The 23,669-nt window shown below is 57.0% G+C and overlaps 1 protein-coding gene across 5 annotated transcripts in view; it reads right to left on the reverse strand.

Annotated features, from left to right (window-relative positions):
- The window catches only part of OSBPL2 (oxysterol binding protein like 2), a 37,172-nt gene that overhangs the window by 11,536 nt on the left and 1,967 nt on the right, over window positions 1–23,669 (reverse strand). For 3 of the 5 annotated variants that reach the window (XM_047069089.1, XM_047069091.1, XM_047069093.1), the window contains exons 2-7: window positions 12,333–12,505; window positions 8,887–9,031; window positions 7,082–7,157; window positions 3,441–3,575; window positions 2,895–2,992; window positions 17–199 (exon numbers count right to left, since the gene is read on the reverse strand). In XM_047069089.1, the coding sequence (XP_046925045.1) occupies window positions 17–199; window positions 2,895–2,992; window positions 3,441–3,575; window positions 7,082–7,157; window positions 8,887–9,031; window positions 12,333–12,369 (674 nt within the window). In that variant the 5' untranslated portion in view covers window positions 12,370–12,505. The remainder of the gene's footprint in view (window positions 1–16; window positions 200–2,894; window positions 2,993–3,440; window positions 3,576–7,081; window positions 7,158–8,886; window positions 9,032–12,332; window positions 12,506–23,669) is intronic. The other 2 variants (XM_047069092.1, XM_047069090.1) reach the window with 1 other exon arrangement.

The following is a 23,669-nucleotide window of genomic DNA, read 5'->3' on the forward strand; positions in this document are numbered from 1 at the left end:
CGGCCTCCGCACTCACTTGAGCAGCTCCAACGTGATGGTGCCCCGGGGCTCGGCCTCCACGCTCTTGCCCCAGAACTTCAGCTTCGGGTAGATGGAGCCGTGAAACAAGAAGTCCTGGTGGAGGCCCTCTGAATAAAATGCACTGATCGGGGGGTGGTGGCTCACCTGCTCGGATATAAATCTGAACCCTAAATCCTCCCTAGGCACAAAAACAAGAGGGAGAGAGCACATCAGTGACAGCGAAATCCGACAAAGGTTGGCTCGGCACACCTCCTGGGGGAGCCCCGCAGCCCCTGGCCACCCTGAGTGACAGAAATATTCAACACTCGCTCTCTCAGGCCACCCTTGGCCTGACACTGACCGCCCCCCCCCCCCCCCCCCCGCCACACAGACACTTGCACGTGCACCCACCGCCTCTGGGCAAATCTGAACCCCGCATGGAAGGAGAAAGAGTGTGAGGGGCCTCCACTCACGCTGCCCCCAGCACGTGCAGGCCTAGAAGAAAACTCGTAGAGCCAGTGATTTAGACGTGGCCACCTCAGCCCTCAAGGGGCACCCAGCGCCCAAGACCCGCAAGAGTGGGGAGCTCGCGGCCTTCCCGAAGGAGGCCCTCCTCTAGTCCCTGCTAGGGCTCCTGGAAGTTCTGTGACATGCCATGTCTGATGCCCCAAGATACTCCTGGGCCAGGAAACGGGATTTTTAGTACATGCTCTTTTTCAATAAAAATGTCAGTTTCTAATTGTTCCGGAACTGTGAATACACCTACAGTTGTAGTCGTTAAAAATTATAAAAGCTAAACCACATAATTACTAACTTAACTGGAATCAGAATTTCCAATCGTTACAGAGGAAGGAAAGTTGAAAAATTAGATTTTAAAAGGTTGCCAACCAAGGTATGTAATTTACAAAATGAATACTTGTCTAAGAAAAGCAAGTGCTATTTTTAGCCGTTGAGGAGCAATCTGTAGGGAAGAAGACACTGGAGAACGACTTGGTTTAGTTACAAAGCTCCTCAGACCGGAAGGGCCCTCGGGGCCCCGCGTGCAGCAGACGCGGCCGCAGTGCGACCTGGACCCGAAGACGGGCCTGCACGCCCGGGAAGATGCTCGTTTCTCAGTCAGTCCGGGGCTTCGCCTCAACCCCTCAGCCGAGTCCTGGCAGTGACCGATGATCAGGGGTGGCCGTCAGCACCACGGGTCGTGGATCGTGGGTCATGCTGTCTGTGAACCCACGTGCTCACTTCCCGTCGTCTGGAACTTCTTTCGTATCAGCTCTAATTCCTCTTTTCAAGATTTGTTAATGGTGCTTTTTAATAACGAAACGCCAATAATGTCCTGGTGGCTAGACAAGGTCAGAGCCACCCACCCCGGCACCAGGACACATGCACCGTGGGGAGGCAGCAGGGGCGTGGCTGATAAAGGAAGCGTTCTCTGGGAACTCACAACAAAAGTTCCTCTCAACAGTGAGTCTCGGGGCAGGTCTTTCCCTCACCTGGGCCTCAGGTCCCCCATCTCTGGACTGAAGAAGCAGGGACTTGCCACGGTCACCCAGGGTCGCCCGCACGGACCCCCACGGCAGCACCGTGCCTCCAACCCGCCCGGCTGCCTCAAAGGCAGCGGGGTTCCGAAAGCAGGTGCCCGCGCACCGAGCGGCAGCCAACATCTCCGTCCGTGAGAAAACCAGGCCAGCGGCACGCAGAGGGGCCAGCGGCAGGGCCGCCCCGGGCGGCCAGAAACAGGTCAGAGCCTAGACCCGGACATCTGTGCCACCGTCCCGAGTGGGAGGTGATTTACGCCTGTGTTGCTAACACTGCCGACTCCTCCCGCAAAGGTGTGAAAGCAGTGCTGACACACACACCCTGGCACACGCTTCCCTGAGCCGCACGCGCCCGGCGCGCTGACTCAAGCAGACCCACCCCCCACAGGCGTCCACAACCACTTACTCACCTTTGAGAAACTCTCATCATGAACAACTCGGCCATTAAGGGCAATAAACGGCCCGAGAAGCACAACCCGCAGGGCTCCCTGAGATCAACACGCCGTGACGACACAGCACGCCGCCACGACTCCGCGGCGCAAGGGGGCGGTGCGTGCATCAAGCTGGGGCGCACGCAAACGCCAGACACAAAACGTGGCAGCGTAACTTAGCAAAAGCCTGTGACACCGTGGGGAAATGACGATGGCACGATGCTAAATGACAGACCACACACGTGCACGCCTCGAGGAAATCGACCACAACCTTCACGGTCTCCCGTGGGATGACGTCTCCCTTTTCGCTTTTCTCAACTCACGCGTCTTCTAAAAAGGGTGGGCTCTTACCGTTGAAGTTACGCTTTCATTTACTAAGACACCCCCACAGACTCTCTACAGGACCCGGAGGGAGCCCCGAACGGCCCCACAGAGGAGCCCCAGCCGGGCTGAGCAGATGGCGGGGAGCACAGCGCCTCCGTCCGCTGATTTACTTGCTGGTCTGGGTGGGCACCTCACGCGGGCAGCGGGGTCGGGAAAGAGCACCCCAAACAGGCCCGGTCCACCCTCGTGGGGCCCCCGCCAGGACCGCCACAGGCCGTGCCGTTTCTGGGGCGTGTGCGGGGCTCAAAGACCAGGTCAGAAGACCAGGTCGGGGGGGGCAGCACGGGGAGCCACCTGGCAGAAACCCCACCCGGCCCCTCGCCAGCACACGGGAGCTACTGCCCGCAGCTGCACCTGCCCTGGTGACAGCCACCAGATGCCCTGCTGACGTGGGCCGGCCTCACGCACGAGGGCCTGTGTCCACGTCGGTTCCAGGCGAGCCAGCGCCCCTCCGTCGCCTGTCGCCTCCCCTCCTCTCCGGAGCCCGGTGCTCCGCTTCACCCCTGCGCAGCCGTGCCGGGCGCCCGCGGCCCCGACCCCTTACCTGATCAGCTCGTAAGTCTCTCCCAGGAGCGGGTTGAAGGGCTTGCCGGTCCTCTCCCACTGGGAAGCCACCGCCGACACCGCAAAGGCAGCAACGCACTGGGAACAGCGCACAGGATGGTGAGTGGGGGGCCACGGGGGGGACGTGCAGCCTCTCCGCGCCAGATGTGCTCCTGGTGGCACGAGTCTCCCTTGTCACGTGTTTTGAGATTGCGGAACTTCCGGGGAAACGCCCTTCAGCACGAGCACTTCCTCAAACCACACGGGCAGGAACCGTGTGCCCTCCTCCCCCAGCCCGGGCGGCCCTGAGGCCCCGTGCCAGGTCGGCCGGGGTGGCCGCACCCACACGCGGTGGGGGGGACGGGGGGGGGGGCAGGGGGGCCGGTCCCGAGCGGACCTAGGAGGAGCCGAGGCACAGGGCAGGACGGCACCCAGGAGTCAGCGGGAGCCACGCGGGCCGATCACCACGGGGCCACTCACGTGGCGTCATGCTCACTGAACACCACAGTCTCGTGTCTGGCGCCCCCGGAAGGGGCCCACCGCCCACCTGCATCCTTTCCAGGGCCTGGGGCTGGCAGGAGGCTCTGTGAATGAGGTCCACGTGCTCCATGTACTCCGTGATCCGCTGGAGGAAACTCAGAGGCTCGTTGAAGGCGATGGGCATGGTGATCTTGGACAGCTCCTGGAAGGAGCCAGTGAAGACTCGTCACCATGGGACCGTCCCCAGGAACCCGAGCCCACGCCCGCCCCGCTCTGAGCGCAGGGAAGATGCTCGTCTAGCTCGTCAGGAGAAAGGAAGTCAACCCCGTGGAGACCCGGCCTGCTCGCCTGCTCGAGCAGCAGCGCTGCACACGGGCCACGGGCAGGGCAGGACGGAGAGAGGCCCTCACAGCCGGTGGGGGTGCAGAAGGGGGCCGCCTGGAGACGGGGCACCACGGCAGAAGCGTGTGCGCACCTGCCCTCTGGTCCCGCGGCCCCGTTTCCGGGAGCCCGCCCCACAGATGCTCTGGCAAACACACAGCAGACATTTGACAGGGATAGGCGGCCAGAAGGCACGGCACTGCGAGGTGACCGTAGCCTAAGCAGCGGCGCCACGCGGCTGTGGCACCCCGCAGCGAAACAGAGGCGGAAAAGCCTCTGGTTCGTCTGAAGAAAGAGGGAGGAGATGACACACGGTCCCCTCATGAGGCACGGGAAGACAGACCACGGAGGGTGGAAATGGTCTCCTCGAGGGGAAGGGCCAGTGCAGCGCGAGGGCAGGGACAGGAAGGGAAATTCTTGGAACCTCAGCCCAGAGATCTGACTTTAGGTTTACGATTTTGAACAAAAGTAATTTAGAAAACCAATGTCTAAACATCGAGAACAAAAGAAGCAAATGAGCGCACGCAAGCTCTGGGGGCCCAGCCACGTGGACGGGGACCACGGCAGGTAACTCCAAGCACGGTGACCGGAGACACGCCCTCCGGACAAAACGACCCACAAAAGGCAACCAACTCGCACGTGTCAGCACACACGCTGGTGGCGGCAGAAGTGGTCCTGTCCTCCGGAACCGTCGTGTGTGTGGGATAGAGCAGGTGAGTCATTAATTGAGTGCTGGTCTAAATCGGTCACCTGCACTGTCGTTAGAAACTGGGATCATCGGTGGGGGGGGGAAGAGGCACAGACATTCGACCGAGGGGGCTGGAGTAATCCCGTCATCCCAGATTTCAACCGTCGTTGAAACAAATCCAAACAGCTCCTAGCTCTCCCCCCGGAAAGACCGAGAACAGCAATTCATAGCCCACCCCCTACCCCTAGGGCCCAGCTGTGGTCCTGAGTCCTCTCTCTCCCTGCACAAGCGGCTGACTCCAGATCCTGGACGAGAAAGGGACAGAATGAGCCAGAGCTTCATCTATAAGGGATCACGGCCAAGCCGAAGAGGCTATTAACAGCCAAAGAGGGAGTGGCTCGGGGGCTGGAATGCACCGGGGAGGTCTGACTCCGTGAGTTTGAAAAAAAAGAAACACAGACAAGCTAGTTGGTTACACTGGCCATGCTGGGTCATGCTAGTGAACCACATCATGTGGCGACGGTGATAAAGTGAGAATCACTCACTGACCCTGACTTTCTTCTGCAAACCGCACTGGCGGCCGCAGAAGGGCACGTTCTCGGCACAGAAACATCCCAGGAAATAAAGGAAGAGTGACAGCACCGGCCCGAGCGCCAGGAGCTCTTAGTCGGGAGGGAGGTAACACCACAGACGGCAGAAGCACAGACAGAACGGTGCTCCGACAGCCGGGGACTGGACCCGGTGGGTAGCGGATGGTGCTAACGCGTGGCCTTCTGAAGTGTGAGGGTGGCCGTGCTGGTGGTAAAGAGCAACACGAAAAGTATTCACGAGTGGGGTCTGCTTCAAAATACGAGGAGAGGCGGGCAGCGGCGAGGCGCGGTGGTGTTCCCCAGCCCTGCCTGCCTCAGCGGCCCGTTGGCCAGCCCGGGGCCGCCGTCCCAGCAGGCGAAGGAGGAAGAGGGCCGTGTGCCACCCCAGAGGCGAAGCCCGTGGGTGCCGAGCCGGTGTAGCCAGGGGACGCGCCGACCCACGTGTTAATCCGAATGCATCCTACGGCGGGTCCTTGGGGAATGCAATGTGATGGTGTCGCTTTATGACAAGAAGCTGCAGGACCAAGGAGCTAGTCAGTGTTTATTATTCATTTTTGAGAGAGAGAGACAGACAGACAGAACCCGAGCCGGGGAGGGGCAGAGACAGAGGGAGACACAGAATCTGAAGAAGGTTCCAGGCTCCAAGCTGTCAGCACAGAGCCTGATGCGGGGCTCGAACTCACGGACCGCGAGATCATGACCTGAGCCAAAGTTGGACGCTTCACCGACTGAGCCCCCCAGGCGCCCGACCAAGGAGCTAGTCAAGTACGACACCTATCTTCAGACAGATACACCCACCTAGACCTGACCTGCTCACACAGCCAGAAACGTAGGAGAAAACACTGCTAAGAGAAAAGAATCCCAAGCATGCCATTTTAGAAGACAAGAGATGTGTGGGGCGCCTAGCTGGAGTGACTCTTAGTCTCGGGTTGTGAGTTGGAGCCCCATTGCTGGGTGCAGAGTTACTTGAAAATAAAAATCTTAAAAAATTAAAACATAAAAAAAGCCAAACAGGTGCGTACACAAACCCGTGTGTGCAGAAGCAGGGTCAAAAGGCACGCCTGGGCTTTCCAGCTCTGTCTGCCGAGAGGCCTGGGGCAGGGTCACCCCAGGAGCGCCAAGCACATCCCACGCCAGCCCTTGGTGCCTAAACACCAGCCGCCAGTACGAAGACAGCAGGGGGTACTAGGAAAGCCAAGTCAAGTGCGTGGTGAGCAGTGACGCTCCGACAGGAACGCTGGCGTCTCGCTCACCGAGCCCCGGCTGCTACATGAGACGTCACCACGACGGGAAGCCGGGTGAAGGGCAAACAGCTCAAAGTACCACCCACAACCGTCTAGAAGTCCAAAGTTACTTCAAAATAAAAAGTGGGAGAAAAGAAGCAGTTTCCTCTGGGAAAGGGGCTGAAAGAGACGAGGGCAGAAATAAACGGCGGTGGCAGCACGCATGGGAGGCACGGGGGACAGGGCCGCAAGCCTGTCGGTACAACGCTGTTGGTACAACCCACGGCCTGCGGTGCGCCCTGCCCTCCCAAGGCGGGCACAGCTCACATTCCCAGACGGTGACAGTCCCGTCACGCAGGACCACAAGAAAAGAAGCCTAAGGCCCCGGGACACCGATTATCCAACCACCTCCTCTGAGCAAACCCTGATGCAAACCCTGAGCATCTGAGCTGTGCCCCAGGTCCCACACTCCTGCCCGTGGCTCGCCCTCAGCCTGTGTCGAGCAGCCCACGGAAGCTCCCCACGTCGTGCGGACTGTCCAAAGCCGACTGGGAGCCCGTCACAGAACGCCAGGGTCAACGTAAACCCCCGTGATGCGTCTCACATCAGGAGGCTTGCCTGTGGGGTCACGTTCCCGCTGGCTGTGAACACCTTAGCCTTCGTGCCTTTTCTCTCCCCCACCCCACGTCTGTCCCTGTCCTATCTTATCGTCCTCGTGCTACAAATGTGCAGAGCACGTCTCCCTAAACTATCAGCAGTGCAACAGATACCCAGGAATTGAAAACGTTTCGGCTTCAGGCCCTGAAATGAGTCCCTCTGAACTTACCAGGCCGATGCATTTCTTTAATATGCTCCACACGCTGAAGTCACTTCTGGTAAACATCGGGGCAGGCAACGACGTCCTATGAAAGAACGACCAGAGTGACACGGGTTGGTCCCTCCAGCACCAGGTTCACTTACAACTGATGATTTTGCCCAGTGACCATTTTTTTTTAGTTTTCAGATGCAAACACCGGCCATGTGTCTGATCTGGCAGCTGAGTGCTGTTAAGTCCTAAAGAAACGTCTCTGCACAGGCATCCTGGAGGGTCTCCCGGGAAAGGACGGTGACCACGGCAGAGGCCGGGCCAGGAAGGCACAAGACAGAGCCGCGTTAACAAAACCTTTCGGAAGTCTGCCGGGAGCCTGCCGGGAGTCCCTTTCAAACTCAAGTTTGTTCTCCTGAGGCTCATTCCTTTCTAGGCTCTCTTCCTGCCAGCTTCCCGGGGAGGCCTGGCAGTCTCCCTCCCAGGAATTGGGCTGGGCTGAGACACTATTCACCTGGGAAAGAGGGGTGCCTGAGCGGGCTGTGAAGCTAGGGTTGGGGGGCGGTGTGCTGGACCCGTTGGCAAGGGTCAGGAGGGAAGAGCAGGAGGAGGGGGCCGGGGGCCGAGGTAGCAGGGCAGACGGGCTCCGCTGTGGGAATGGGCTGGATGCACCTGAGGACTCCAAAGAGGCCCCTGTCGGCTGGGACCAGTGACAACGGGCCCGGGGCCGGAGCCAGAGGAACACAGAGGGCCAGCCCTCATCCCAAGAGGAGAGGGACCCTGCGGTCCCCTCTCCCAGCCAAGACACTCTGTTCACCATCGCTGGGGACCACACAGACACTGGCCGAGAGGCAGAGGCAGTGCATTCAGATCTGCCTAGTGCCCGTAGGGTGGAGAGGAGACGGGAGGGTGTGGAGGCAGTTGCGGGCGCTACAGGGGCGCAGGAGGGGCGGCCGGACTGGGATGTGACACAGGAGCCGGGAGGGCTGAGGAGCCCAGACGTGTGTAATGGGACCACACGTCAGAGCTGGGCGACAATGCGTGGGGGCAGGAGGACGGTGTTAGGCCGACGCACGAACCAGATTCATGGGGCACTGAGCGGAGGACAGCAGAGCATGACCCACTCTAGGACAGGCCATCGGAGCACACGTGCAGAGGTGCTCCGACGCCTGCCGGGAGAACGAGCCGACAGGCAGGGGTGGGACGCCCGAGTCCCCCGCTGCGTGCATCTAGCAGGCGCTGGGGTCTAGGGCCCAGAGCAGGGGCTGCGGTAAGGCTGCAGGGCTCCCTCAAGCTGCAAAGCAAGTCAGCGTGGTGGGGGACAGAGGCCGCCTGGCCACCGCCACCGCCTCGCGGGGCCTGTCTTGCCCTTGTCCTCACTTCTGCTAGGGAAGACTTAGGTCACCGTCTCCAGAATCTAACTCAGAAGGAAAAGGAAATGTGGGGAAAAGGAAAAGGGGACTTGCTGCTCTAAACACCCATTTCCAAACCATAGGGCAGACAGGCAGTGCGACATTGAGAGGCAGGCGGTCTGCAGGGGGCAGCAGGAGGGCGGCCCTCCCCCCCGGTCCACCCCGCAAGTCCTGGGGCGGGGACCGGAATCAGCAGTCAAGGAAGTGCCATCACTGACCTCCAGGAGCCAAGGAGAGTGGCGTCAGGTCTCAGAATCTGTGGCTGAACAGGGCACCAGGGGATGCTGTCTGGGGGCACCATGGCTGGGTCACCCCTGGGCTCAGGACTCAGGAGAGCTGAAGGGGCGCCCTGTGGCACGGCCAGGGCGTCACAGATACAGCGGAAGATTCTAAAACGCGCGCACGATGACGTACCTGTGCTTCTGAATTCCATTTTCTCGAGGGGGCCTCTCCCCGGCCTTTCCGACCCCGTTACTTCTGCCGGAGTCCACACACATCACCGCAGCGACTCTCTGACTTGCCTCTGAAAATCCCCCGGAAGAGCTCTCAGAATCAAAGCCTGCACACAAGCAGAGTGGTAGTTTTTGCAGGGCCGGGGGGACACAGAAGCCCAGCTCCAGGAGCTCTGAGCGCGGAATACCGGAAGCTCTACTTCATTCCTAACGGGCGCATTTTGCCACAATTCGCTCTGGTCCCCAAGAACCCGAGGCAGAGGCGGAGGTAGGAACGCTTCTGGGGGCTTCCCCAGGAGCTCAGACAGCACGGGTGCCCTGTGCACCCGGTGCAGCCGGGCCGCCACCTGAGGTCTGGCTGGGAGGCCGGGGAGCGCGGTGTGCCCGGGTCTCAGGCCGGGCTCACGCCCTTCGGGGCAGGCCGCCTCTCCGGCACTCAGACCCGCCCCTAGGCTGCAGAATGTCCTGTCTCTGCACAAGGTCTGCAGTCAGCCCCGCCTCTTCTAAATGCAAGCCGTGGGGGCGCCTGGGGGGCTCAGTTGGTTAAATGTCCCACTCTTGATTTCAGATCAGGTCACGATCTCATGGTTCCGTTCATGAGATCGAGCCTCACACGGGACTCCATCCTGGCAGCGCAGAGCCTGCTTGGGATTCTCTCTCCCTCTTCCTCTGCCCTTCTCCAGCTTGTGAGCCACCGCCCCCCGCCAAAATAAACTTTAAAAATAAAATAAAATACAAGCCACAGCACTGATGCTACAAGAACCTGCACCACGCAAACACACCGCCAGACTCTCACACCCATGAGCAAGAACCCAAGCACAGAACCAGCTGGAGCTCAGAGCACACCTCACGTCCACGTCCACAAAGAGCCACAAAGAGCTCGGTGAGCCGCAGCCACCAGGGAGGGGCTCCTGGACCACGGCGCTTGGCCATGACAGTGACCGTTTCCGGGAGGACGCGGGCTCACAGGGAGCTCGGCGCTCGCGCTGGCCCCTCATTTCACAGACCAGGGGGAGGCCCAGGGCATAAGGCCAGGCGGGTTGAGCACGCCGTCAGGCCCGAAATATAAAGAAACCTGCTGTGACACTTTCCTGAGGATACACAAAAAAGTCCTGTCTTGTACTTTTCCATATTGACAGGTTCCCAAGATGGAGTGTCCACACTCATCACATGGTGGCTTTGAGAGGATACATTAAAAACAAGCCTCTTTAACGATCAACATTTTCTGAAACAGCCTGCCACCTCTGATCTCACTGAGACAAAAGCAACATCTACTTAATCCCCAGTCCAAACTTGGCTTCTTAAGGAGACCCCCGTGCTGCAGGGCCTGCCCGCCCTCCTCTGTGTGTCCCTGTCCCCATGCACCCCCTGTCAACGCTAAGAGGCTGCAGGCAGCAGCTGTGAAGGAAAACGTTCACCTAAATCACTGCCCGAACCTGCGCCCGGGAAAACAGGGCGACACATCACTGAGAACCCTGCTGAAGTCTTTTCTCACATTAAGCCGGCGCGACATAAACGGTTTAAACATTTTAACGTACAACACGTGTTTATTACAGAAAAAAATACAGATAAACAAAGGAGAAACTTGAAATCACCTGTCATCTGATCACCCAGAGGTACACGCTGTTAACAGGTCTGTTTCCGTAGCCCTTAATCCGTACAAGTTTTTCACGTACTTTGAAAACTTTCCTCTTAATAGTGCCGGTTCTTGGAGGAAGTAACTGCCCACGAAGCCATTCCTCTAAAAACTGCCGGGCGTAGACACTTCCCCTTAGATTACACAGGAAGGTGAGTCCTGTGGCGAAGTGATCGGGATTCTGCGTCCTCCACGGTGCCTCCCTGGGGCCCTGCTGCTTGTCTCCCACTATTTGGTTTAGACCAAAGAGCCGAAGTGAGCCATCATTTCCGTGGACAGCTGCGTCCCGGGTCTCAGAGACGTGCAGAGAAGTGCAGCCGTGCGGGGAGGCGGGGGCAGGGGGAGGGGGGGTGCTTCTCTAAACGGCGGGCTACACAAAGCTCAGGTCCAATCCGGGGAGAAGTCTCCAGGTGGAGTCTGGAGACGTTCAGGGGTCCAGGTCCACTGGTCCCAAGCAGAAGGAAGCTGCCCACAGGAGTCCTAAGGGAAGGGCACGCCAAGGCCGGCTCTCTTGGTTAGAGGCCTGGTCGCCCCACAAGGGCCAGGAGGCCCACAGAGCACGTCTCGGACGACGCAAGCGGTCACTGAGGACCATGCAGGTTAGGCGGACAAGCGCATTGCCTAGGCGCACAGTCTCGAGGAAGACCGCAGCTACGAGACCAGGAAAGACGACTCAAGTAACTGAGCTCAGCCCCTCCTGCTGCTGCATCTCAAACAAGAATAAGTCAACAGTTGGGCTGTTGGTCCATCAACCTGGTCTGGGAGGAGGGGCCAGTCTGGCCGGTGAGTGACGAACGCCCCAGGCACACTGACCGGGCTCCAGGAGACAGACATTCACACAGCAAAGCGTGTCCAGAGGGGACAGTCACAGCAGTCACTACGGAAGTAGCCCCTTTGGCCACACCTGAAAGACCATCACTAAAAACCTGGTCTGGAGAAATATTTCAAAGTTGCTATTTTTATACTCCTCCACCTAAGGAGGAGGGAATTGGACTAGAATAGTTTCTCGAAGTCCCTTTCCACCAGTAAGAGTCCTCAACAGATGACAAAGGACGTTCCAATTGTTGACCACAGAGAATGGAGGGCCGTCTTGAACTTGAAGAGTCTTCGGGCCCATACGGCTACTTGTCACTTTCCTGCAGGTGCTCAGGGCTCCTTCCCGGTGATGGCGAGCAGCCAAGCTGAGCCAGTGCGGGCTGACCCAGCCCAGCCTCCCCTCCCCTGCCCCTCCCGCCCCCCACACCCGCACAAATCCCCATGCCCTCAACACGCTGTTTTCCGTCAGGCATACACTATCGTCTTTCGGACTACAGGCCGCGCAGCAGTCCTTAAAATGGTCACAGGAAAAGCGAAACGTAGCTGAACTCTGAAACGGTAAGAGGCGTCGCGGAAGCACGCACACTCACGAGCCTTGGAACACTTTACGCAGCACTAGACAAGATCCGGTTAGAACAGAGGACAGCGAGGCTTTGATCGTTACGTATAAATAACATAAGAGAACTGCCTGTCTCACTTAGGATCCAAGTAACGGTATTTACGCTCCAGGGCAACTCTTTTAAAGACTAAAACCCAGTTGCCCCTTCTTGTTATCACCTGTGGCCCAAAGCTGAGCTTCTCCCCCGCAGCTGGGATAGGGTACATGCGAGTCAACGCCGGGGGACACGTCGCATCTCTCTCCTGCATGGCCTCACATCCCAAGGCCAAGTCCAGGACCCGGACCCAAGCTCCTGTGCCCACACCGTGGCCTCTGAGTCACTTCCTGCCCCGCTCACCTGTGACAGCATCAAAGAATTCCTCCTCGCCGTTCATCCTGCCGTAGCCCGGCTCCCTCGCCACCCAGTCTTGGCTCTTCTACTGAACCATTGTACTGGACCTACATCGACAGTGTGAGTAATCGTGCGCCGTGAACTTTCCTTCTGGTAAAAACCCAACAGGCACTGGAAATCTAAGGGGAGAAAACATTTCAGTACACTTAGCTTTCAGAAGTTTTATGGTTCAGAAACATTTAGAAAATACCCATTCACAATTCTTGAAATCAATCTCAATTACAACGTAAGCAAAGAAATAAAATGAGTGATCTAACAACAAACGCAGGATTTCAAAAAGTATGAAAACATCCATAATATAAATATCCATCAATGAATAACAGATCAAGAAGTAATCATTATTTGAAGTTATTAGTGTTTTTTTAATGTTTACTTATTTTTGAGAGAGAGAGACAGAGTAAAAGCGGGCAGGGGAGAGGCAGAGAGAGAGGCAGACACAGGATCCGAAGCAGGCTCCAGGCTCCGAGCTGTCGGCACAGAGCCCGACGCGGGGCTCAAACCCACGAACCGTGAGATCGTGACCTGAGCCGAGATCAAGAGTCACACACTTAACCAACTGAGCCACCCAGGCGCCCTTATACAGTACTTCCATTTTTTAAAGATAATTACAAATTTTTAAAAAGAAAACAATGAAATGATAGATTCGGAGCGAGTTACTGTACAGGTGGAAAGGCGGCTCAGTTTCCGTGGGTGTTCACTCACATGTCTGGGGCTCAAACCTGCCCCCAGACGTCCCACTGAAGGTCACCACATACCCACACGGAAGCTACAACAGGTGGTTATAGGCAAATGTGCGGAATGATTTTCAAGTATTTGTTTCACGCCAACTTAAACAATTTTTTTAATGTTTATTTATTTTTGAGAGGAGGGGGAGGGGCAGAGAGAGAGGGAGACACAGAATCCGGAGCAGGCTCCAGGCTCCGAACTGTCAGCACAGAGCCCGACGCGAGGCTGGAACTCACGAACCGCGAGATCGTGACCTGAGCCGAAGTCAGACGCTCAACTGACTGAGCCCCCCGGGCGCCCGGAAGAACAGGATTTTATAAATGGAAGAGACTGAGCAAAAGATTAGCCTTGTCCCAGAAGGTTTGACTTTTTACAAAAACAAGCTGAGTCCATCTCACTATGTTAGTGACACAGATCTGGGCCCCCAGAGCCCTCCTGCGAGTTCTGAGGGTGGTGAAGGGGCAGCCGGGCCCGAGGGAGGGACATGCCCTCTGTCCTTGGAGTGGAGACACAGCACTGGGTGACGTCCCCAGAGCGACTCATCTCTGGACCCGTCCGGTGCTACACGAGCTCCCACACTAGAAAACAGACTGGCATTAAGTTCCTCCATTCTTCCTGCCTTGAAAGGCTCTCTCAGAGATGCCTTTTCCCTTCCCACCGGCGGAACCAGGCACCAGGCGGCTTCTGGAAACACCCATACAAAGCCTCGCTCACAAGTCCGGGATTCGTTGCCTGTGCACGTTAGAGAAGTTATTACTTACTTCCAGTTCCTCTGGGACAAAATGTGTCCCCTCTACAACACGTAGCAACTTGCTCTGCCCCGCTAGAAGCCACCCAAAGGACCCAGGGTCCCTGGAGGAGAAATGGCTGAATCCAGGACTGGGAACCAACCCTCCAGGGCATCAAGAAGCTGGGGGTCCCGGCACAAGATGCAGGATGGGCCTGCAGAGGCTCCCTCTGCAACAGGAGAACCGTCTGAGCACCAGGCTGCTCCAAGACACTGAGACACGTTGGGTACAGCTGGGTCCTCGCCCGCGAAGATGCCGGAAGGAGACGGGGCGGCCGTCCCGGATGATGCCGGCTCACCCGGTCGTCCTGGAGCAGGGGCCACGCCCATCTCCTCAGTGTCGCTCTGATGTCGTGCCCGTGCTGCCGCAGCGAGCACAGCCGACTTGCTCTGAGAAACCAGTCAACGACGGGAGCACCAGGAGTCCTCCTGTCTCCTCTTGGGCGCAGCCTCTCTGCACCGCTGGCGGGGGGGGGGGGGGCAGGTAACCAGGGTGGGCGCCGCTACAGAGCAGTTTCCAGCGGGTCCATGGGATGGGATGAGGGCGTGTGAGAGGCGAAGGGGCCGGGAGTCCTGACCCGTCCGTGCGGTGATCCCCCACCACGGGCTGCAGTGGATGCTCACTCCCGGCCTCTCCGGGGGGACACCAGCCCGGGAGACACCACCAGTCCTCCCGGCTTCATACAAAACGCCTCCCCTCATTGAGAGGAGTCTCATCCAGCTCTCTCCGAGGGGCGCCCTCTGACTGCCGTCCGTGCGTCCAGGACCCCCGCTCAAAACGCAAAATGTTCCTCCACCACTCGTACAAGTACCTGTGCCTAAGCCTTACACATCCATCTGCACGACTCTCTCAGAAAAACAGATCTGCTCGCCTAGGACTGAGTGAGTGGCTAAGGGACCCTGGAGGTTACTCTCCAGGGTCGACTCAAGAGGAGACCCGTGAGTTATCTCTCTTTCTCTATAAACACCAGGCAAGGCCACCCAGAGGTGATCTTCACAGGGAAAGACAGGGACACGAGTAAATGAAAGTGCTGAATCTACTTTTGCAGTTAAATTACCAATTCTGGATTTTTAGATTGTTCAAACTAACATAAGTCCTATCTAACACTTTAAAAACGTGCTGGCAGGCACCAACCAGATGGAAGGGAAGGAAGGAAACAGAGGACCTGCCTGACACAGTAAACCAAGCAAAAATACGGCACACACCTGGAACACGCCCCGAAGCAGCAACAGGACACACGGTCTCCAGCAGCGACCGGATGTCAGGCCACAGATTACATCTCAACAGATTTTACCAAAAACTCTCGCGCAAATCACCTCCTCTGCCCATAAGGCAACGAGTTAGAAATCGATAAAAGAAGGAAAACTGGAATACTCACAAACTGTGGAAACCCAACGGCAGGCTCTTAAGCAAGCAACGGGTCAAAGAAGAAATCACAAGGGAAATGAGAAAATACTTAGAAACAAATGAAAATGAAGACACGATATACCCACACGTAGGAGACACAGTGAAAGCAAATGCTGAGGTGAGGGAAACTTATAGCTACCAACACCAGCATCAAAACTCTCAACCTAACTCAAATCAACAACCCGACTTTACAAGCTGAGGAAAAAGAACAAATACCGGGGTTAGCAGAAAGAAGGAAATAAGGACAGAAAAACAGAGAAAATCAATGAAACTAAAAGTTGGTTCCCTGATAACATCAACAAAATGATCACCTTCGGCTAGGTAGACTAAGAAAAAGAGAGAGAATACGCAACTAAAATTGGACATTCTTACCGATTCGACATAAATACAAAGGACTCGTAAGAGCCTACGAACTATGAGCAATGATACGCCAACCACCTGGATACCCTAGATTGAAACGGACAAATTCCCGGAAACACAAGACTCACCAAGACGAACTCACAAAGAAACACAAAATCTGTGACTAGTAAGGAGACTGAACCAAGGATCAACTCTCACGGCAGGGGCGCCTGGGTGGCTCAGTCAGTCGTGCGTCCAACTCTTGATTTTGGCCCAGGTGATGATCTCCCGGTTCGTGAGATCAAGGCCCGCATCAGGCTCCTCACGGACAGCATGGAGGCTGCTCGGGATTCTCTCTCTCTCTGCCCCTCTCCCTGCTCACATTCTCTCTCTGTCTCTCTCAAAATAAATTTAAAAATTTCACTTAAAAAAATCTCACAGCCAAGAAAAGCCCTAGGCCCGATGGCTTCCCTGGTGTATTCTACCAAACATCCAAGGAAGAACTAAGACCAATTCTTCTCAAACTTTTCCAAAAATTGAAGAGGAGGGAGCATTTCCTAACTCATTTTCTATGAGGTCAGCATGACCCTGAACCAAGGCCAAACAAAGACACTACAAGAGGAGAAAACTACACTGCAATGTCCCTTAAGAACACAGAGGCAAAAGTCCTCAACAAAATAACAGTAAAATAAACACATTAAAACGCATTCAGCAACACATTAAACGGACCATACACGACGACCAGATGGGATTTCTTCCTGGAGCGCAAGGATGGTTCAACATATGAAAACCGATTGATATAATAGGTCACATCAACAGAATCATGGGGAAAACACACATGACCTTCTCAGTCGATGCATAAAAATCAATCTGAGAAAATTCAACACATTTTCGTGATAAAAACTCTAAAAGCTAGCAATAGAAGGACAGTACCACCCCCTAGGCAGAGCCAAATAGGAAAACCAACGGCAAATACAGTCAAAGGCGAAAGACTGAAAGCTTTTCCTCTAAGATCAGGAACAAGGCAAGGATAGCAGTTCCTCAAAAATTAAACACAGAATTATCACATGACCCAGCAATCCCACCTACAGGCATTTGCCCAAAAGAACGGAACGCAAGGTCCTGGAGAGATGTTTGCACACGCAGGCTGACAGCAGAATTACGCACAACAGCTAAAACGTGGAAGCGAGCCGGTACCCGCTGGCGGGTGAACAGAGAAACCAAGTGTGCTTTATACGTGCAATGGACCATCCCGGCCTCGGAAAGGAGGGAAAGGCTGATACCCGCCACCACGTGGAGGGACCTTGAGGACACTGTGCTCAGTGAAGTGAGCCAGGCACAAAAAGCAAATACTGTCTGATTCCACTTACATGAGGACTTAAGGAGCGGTTAAATTCATAGACACAGATGATGGCTGCCAGGAGCCGGAGGCAGGGGAATGGGGATTAGTGTTTAATGGGGACAGAGTTTCAATTTTACAAGACGACAACGGTGCCAGCGAGGGGTGGCAATCAGGGTTCCACACGGTTATGAATGATTTACTACCACTGAAACGCACACTTAAGAACGGTTAAGATGGGGGCGCCTGGCTGGCTCAGCCAGCGGGACGCGCGACTTTTGATCTTGGGGTTGTGAGGTCCAGCCCCACCGTGGGTATAGAGATTATTTTTTTTAATGGTTAGGATGGTACATTTTATGTTATTCTACCACAACTGTAAAAATTGCAAAAAGTACATTAGCACTGCAAACAAAAAATAAACGATTATGCACAGAGCTCAAACGCACCGGCTGGTAAGCTTAGTCAGCTTCACGCTAAAAGGGAAAAGCTGCCATTATCACCAGCGATGGGATTGTTGCTAAGGAGGGACCCCAAAACCTCATCTCACACTCCAACCTCGGGGAATGTTTCTCCTTCTGACGGCTCAAAGTGGTGGCTCATTCTCACCAGGAAACCGTGTGGCCGTGTGAAATCGGGGACCTGCAGAGCAAGGTCGGGCGCTGGCACGGGGAGGGAGGCGGACGCGGACCCCAGGCCGGAACGCAGGGCGGTCCCAGAAGATCGCCAGGGCGACTCGGGAGGCCCTGCACGGAGAGCAGCCTCGGGAACTGGGCCCGCGCTCAAGGCGCCGACTGCCTACGGCTGGGTTTCCATCCAGCACAAGTCAGAAGCTGTACCTTCTAGCGCACAGTTCATGGCAAGGCTCTCATGGCCCCAGCTCTTAAGGTCAAGGCCAAACGATCTAGAAACAGATGCCCCGTCCACAGTGCAGAGAACTCGGTGAGCCTCAGGCTAGGGAGGCGACAACCAAAGCCCCCCCCCCTCCTCCCCCGGGTCCCCGTGGGCGTGAGACCCCTGGAGAGACGTTACAGTAACACTGAAAGTTACCAGAGTGCTCGGCGGTTCCCCAGGAGCCCCGGAGCAGGAAACACTGTCACTTCCGAGCGTGGAAGCCGCACGGCTCAGCACACACTGGACAATTAGCCGTGGGCGGGAAGTGAGGAACAGGGTGGCAGAGATGGGAGCGAGAAATCAGGAACAGGGAAGCCAAGGCTTCTCGGTGACGCTAACGCGTGGCAAGGGGGACGCTGGCCCTGGCGGAGGGGCGGCCCCCCGCTCGCGGGCTCTCTCCACCAGGCAGCTCCACAGGCTCGAGTGAGGGGCCCCGAGCCACCCCGTCCTGTGCCTCTGGAGACCTCGCCCCTGTGGGGGGACACCGTGCTTGGGGCCGCTCGTACTTTTCGTGCCTCGAAGCCCACTTTGTGCACGAGGCCCACCTGTCACCGGATGCCTGCAGACCCTTGCCCTACGGATGCCCACTATGCCACAGCCCCGCTTCCCTCCTTCGTAAAGCCTCAAAAATTCACGCAGGCACACACCCCACCCGCACAGGCTCCAGCCCGCCAGAAACGCACTCGCGGGCTCCGTTGGGCGCGGGGCCGCTGGCTGCCGGGGACTCTGAGCCCCCAGAATGGGGCTGAGACCACAGGGCAGGGGCCTTTCCCGCTGCCCACCCGGCAGCCCTGGCCAGCTCCCGGGATCCCGCCACACACAAGGAGGCGGTCGGCAGAGCAGGGAGGCGCCGAAGCACCGGGGCCGGTCGGAGCGGCAGGACCTTCCCAAGACCCAGCCGCCGGGTGCGACCTAGTAAGGATATCAGGCCAAGCCCGCCGTTCGCTCTCCTTTCCAAAACCGCCTGCACTGCTCAACTCGCAGTCACGGAAACACGCCTCAGGCCACCCGCTGAGGGACCCTCCGGCCCGCCCGTTCCCACAGCCGCACAGCCGGGGCGGTCAGCGACCTGCTCGGGGCGCACACAGCCTGTCTCACAAGGTGAGCCGCACGGACCGTCTGCCTCCCTCCCGGGGAGCGCCGCACACTCGGGCCTCCGGGACCAGGGGCGGGAGCAGGGACTGACCGCTGGGCTCTGCGTCCTTCCACCCGTGCGGGATGTGATTCCATCCGGTAGCACGCGACGCTCCACCGAGTGCCGTTTCCAGGCCACGCCGGGTGAGCCGTGCGTCCCTGTGTGTGTCCCTGTGTGTGTCCCTGCCCGGGTCTGCGTCATCTTCATCGCAAAAGCCGGCCTCCTGACACTGCAGAATTTACAGCTTCTCCCCCGACGGGCAGCTGTGGGCTCTTTCCAACACACTGGCGCCACCCTCAGAAGGCACCACCTCGCTTCCAGACCGGCCAAGCCGGTTTACCAGCCACTGTGCAAAGGCTGGTGGGTGGGGTTAGGAGTCCACTCAAGAAACGGAGGGCTTCTGGGCTTGAGGAAGGTACACGAACCTCTCATGCTCTGTCAATCGCTAACTGTTTACCACTCTCCGGGCCAACAGGGTGGCCTTGAAAGGCAGGCAGAGGGTGAAGCTGCCTGGCCCGGAGGAGGAGAGCAGGGGAGCCACACTTCCTGGTGGGACTGGGCCGGCCGGCTCGGCAAGCGGGAGTGAAGCACTCCACCGCCCAGGACCACTCCTTCCAGCTCCCTGTGCCCCCTCCAGCTCCCTGTGCCCCCTCCAGCTCCCCGCCTCCATTGAACCAAACTCCTTCTCATTCAACGAGTGCCAGGAATACATCACACACTTCAAGGAACAAGAGCTTAGAACCCAGCACCAAGTGTTTCCAAACATGCACAAGATGAACGCAAGCTTTTTCACGTACACACGTTTGTTTTAATCGACCTCGTCATTGCGAAACAGAAAAAAGCGGTTCCAACGCAGCTCGAGAGAACGCGTGAGAACACTCGGGAACTCTGTCCACGGCCTGTGGTCTGTGTTCACAGAAGACCGCCGAGCAGCCACCACGCCAGAGGGTGCCGTGCAGAGCCCTGAGAGTCCGCAGGGCCAGCCCCCCCCGCGCTGCCTGGTAGCCTTTGATGAGAACCAAATGCCGCGGACCAGCAAGCAGCGACCGTGGCAGCTGGGATGTGGGGTGCGGGAGCAGCGAAAGGGGGTGCCCCGGCCATCCTCAGGGCACCCCACTCCCACAGAGCCTGCTGCCAGCCTCCGTCCGGCAGGATGCTTCAGATGCCATCTCCGTCACGGCACAGAGTCCCGTCTGCCATACCTGCCCTTCCCTGTCCCCCGTCCTTCCCGCTCATCTCCAGGCACGCCCTTCTCACTGCGCTGATGTCCGACCTGCTGGTTACTCTCAGCAACACTTCCTGAACACTAATGGTGGGGACGGGCGGTGTCAGGGATGAATTTGTAACCAACGTCCCAAATACGAGAGAGAAACAAAAGGGGAAAAATCGTAAAGCTCTGAGTTCGTTGTTTTTCTTCAGGAAGGTAACTAGGTTCTCCACTAAGTTCTCCAAAGGGCTCTGGATCCAAAACTGGGCTATGACCCCACGTGTGGGCCCCACGTGCCAGTGAGCACACCAGGCACCTGAGAACAATGGAGCGGGTCACACACACGTCCCGGAGGCCCAGATCCAGTAGATCGGGGGCTGGGCCTGGAACCTGCACTTCTCGGAAAATTCCCCAGGTTCTTCTGATGAGAAGCCAGGGTTAAAATCCCTCCGTCGCTAACCAAAGAGCCTTCCGCCCTGACAGGCGTCGGCATTCAACCCAAAGCACAGCTAGCACAGGCAAGCACCTACAGCACCACTGAGAGGCTGGCTCCCCGCACGGGGACCCCTCCCACCCTGCTCTGTCCTGGGGACCTGCCCTGCTCCCCCAACCCGGTCAAGGACTCTGGAAGACAGGTCCTTGCTCCTAACTTATACAGGATTATACAGCATGGCCCCGGCCCTTCTCTCCCCTGTCCAGTGTGTGACAGTGTGACATCTGTCACCACTGTCCTTTTTCCTGGTGCTTCTCTACACACCAAAGGGTTCCAGTGTGGACATCAAATCATACAGTCACCCTGGTTTTAAGGCAATGGCAGAAGTCACTTTCTGGCCAACACAGCGGCTCAATGTGTCAGACTTCAGCTGATCTTTTCTCGCGATCAGCCTTCTGTTTGTCCAATAAAACTCACAGCCTTCCCTGCCCCGTGGCTGCCACAGTTTTTTCCAGAATCTGGATTCAGTACAGCTTCCCTACAGACCATTCTCGTGTATGTCATGCTCTCTCCCAAGAACCTCTGCACCAGCCTGGACCAAGATTGTCTCCGGGCACCTTTTAAGGCCAGTGCCCGTCCACCGCTCACCATCAGACAGGCCTGGCCACCCAGGAGCGGCCCGGATGGTTTCCACCGCTGACAGGCCTCAACCCTGGGGACAGCCCCAGACCGTAGCACCCAGGGACCCAGGGTCTCTTGAACAGACTCCCAGGCACGGTGGGATGAGGCCCAGAAGAGCGCCACGCACACGCCCAGCCCCCACCCCCATCAGGCCCCAAGGCTCAGCCAGGACCGATCCCAAAGTCTGGGTCTCCAAACAGCGCCTGCAGGCAGTGCCGCCCGCATCTCAGACGTCTGCTTCTTCAAGACAATCCTTGGTATTTTTTTACTTGTAAGTCTCCTCTACCCCCAATGTGGGGCTCAAACTTACAACCCAAGATGAAGAGTCGCACGCCCTACCGGCTGGCTCAGTCCAGCCGGGCGCCCCACGACAGCCCTTCGTAAAGGCTCACTTCTACTCTGGCCCAACACAAAGATCACGACGTTCGCATAACCTGAAGGTCCAGGTGAGAGCCCTGGTTTGGGGTTCTGCCCAACGGCCCCAAGTTCTTTTCTGAGTTTGGAAGGGAGAGGAAGAAATGCCGTCAAGTTCGCAGGCCTGCCCGAGTGGCCATTGACAGCACAGTCCCCAAGGAGAGCTGCGGGTACGGGCCGCACTCCACACCGCGTCTCCCAGTCCGGGCTCGACCCAACCCGGGCGTGACGCGGCTGTCACACCAAGCACTTTGAGAAAAAGAAACGACGTCAGGGACACAAGTTAATCACCGCGCGCAGAAAGCGCATGTAAAGTATCCAAGTGCAACCCAAGATACTAATGCTTTTTATTGATCAGTCAAGTTCACATACTAACTTCCTTTCGGTCTCACTCCGCTACGACTCCACTGTAAAGTGCGCCAAGCTCAGGGGGAAGCTGCACACGTGACAGCGTGCCGAGCACTAAGTCAGGAGTCAGCCTCCACCGGGAGGACACGGCAGTGGCCCGGACCACGCGCTGGCTGTCCCCGCGCCCAGGGCCCTCGGCTGAGGTACGGTGTCTCCGTAAGCACCGGACAACCCCACGCGAACAGTCGGAACTTGAAGGCATCCCCGTGACTCATCTCAGCAGAAGGCAGAGCTGCCCACCAAAGATGTCCTGGCTTCGCTTCGAAACCGCATCTGCGCCTGTCTGTGTCACGGCCAACTTCAGCGCTCTCTGGCCGGGACGGAAGGGGCAGCCGAGGGGCACCCGGCACCCGTCATGATACTGGACACTCTCCGTTACATTTTCACAGACAGTCCTCACAGGAGCCTGTGCTGCAGCCACAGACCCCGGACGCGAGAAGAGAGAAGTAACTCTGCCCCATCGAAGTCAAGGGGCTGCGGCTGGAGCCTGAGGGCCCCCGCCCGCGCTCTCCCTGCTGCCCCCACCGCCTGCGGAATGATTCTTCAACTCTGGAGCACGTTAGCCACCTGGAGCACCGTCCTCCCGGCTCTCACTCCATGTAAGCCCTACGTGCCTCGTATCCGCCGCAGCCAAACTCCCAGGAAAAGACGAGGCCGTGGCTTTTCAAAGAAATACTAAAGAAACCATTTGTACGAGACAACTAGCCCCGTTTGAAGACAGTACTGAGTGCCTAAAAGGTTGGAAGACTTCCCCACTAAAAAACCAAATGTCCTTTTGTAATCGGCTGAATGTAACAAAATGTTAAAAGTCCAGCCAGCTTTAAGTGCACGTCCAAGCCTCATTTGCTAGCATTTCCTGGAGGGCATGGCTGAGGGCACTAGGATGAAAGTCAAGTGGCACTTTTTAAACATTACAATAACCCCGTTGGTCAAAACGCTAGACAAAACGGGAGTCTGATGCCCTGAAACGCCTCTGAGACAAGGAATGCCCTGGGCATGCTTCAAGGTAATGCAGCGAGTCTGCTCAGAACTGAATTGCGAGCCACAACGTCAGACCTGCATGGACCTCCATCATCGCCCCGCTCCTACAATTCAGCCTTCCGCACGGTGAACATCAACCACCTTGCTGCCAACGAAGCAACTGGGCAGCAGGTGGGATATTTCAGGAAAAGCTGGGATAGCCAGATGGAGAATTCTTTTATTTCAGTAGGAATAAAATGGTTCTATAAACACTCGTGCTCACAAAAAAATGAAAATCTCTCAGGTGCATATACTGTAAGAACTACAATTCTGACACATTGTAATACAGCACATGTAGAATGTTCCAGAAGAAAACGTTGAGGGGCTATTGTAAACAATAATTTTGTTTTTTTTCAACGTTTATTTATTTTTGGGACAGAGAGAGACAGCATGAACGGGGGAGGGGCAGAGAGAGAGGGAGACACAGAATCGGAAACAGGCTCCAGGCTCTGAGCTATCAGCCCAGAGCCCGACGTGGGGCTCGAACTCACGGAC

Source organism: Lynx rufus, unplaced genomic scaffold (assembly GCF_022079265.1).
Source record: "Lynx rufus isolate CCGP_SWC_20201006 ecotype Redwood Valley unplaced genomic scaffold, mLynRuf1.p SCAF_8, whole genome shotgun sequence".
Taxonomy (NCBI): Eukaryota; Metazoa; Chordata; class Mammalia; order Carnivora; family Felidae; genus Lynx; species Lynx rufus.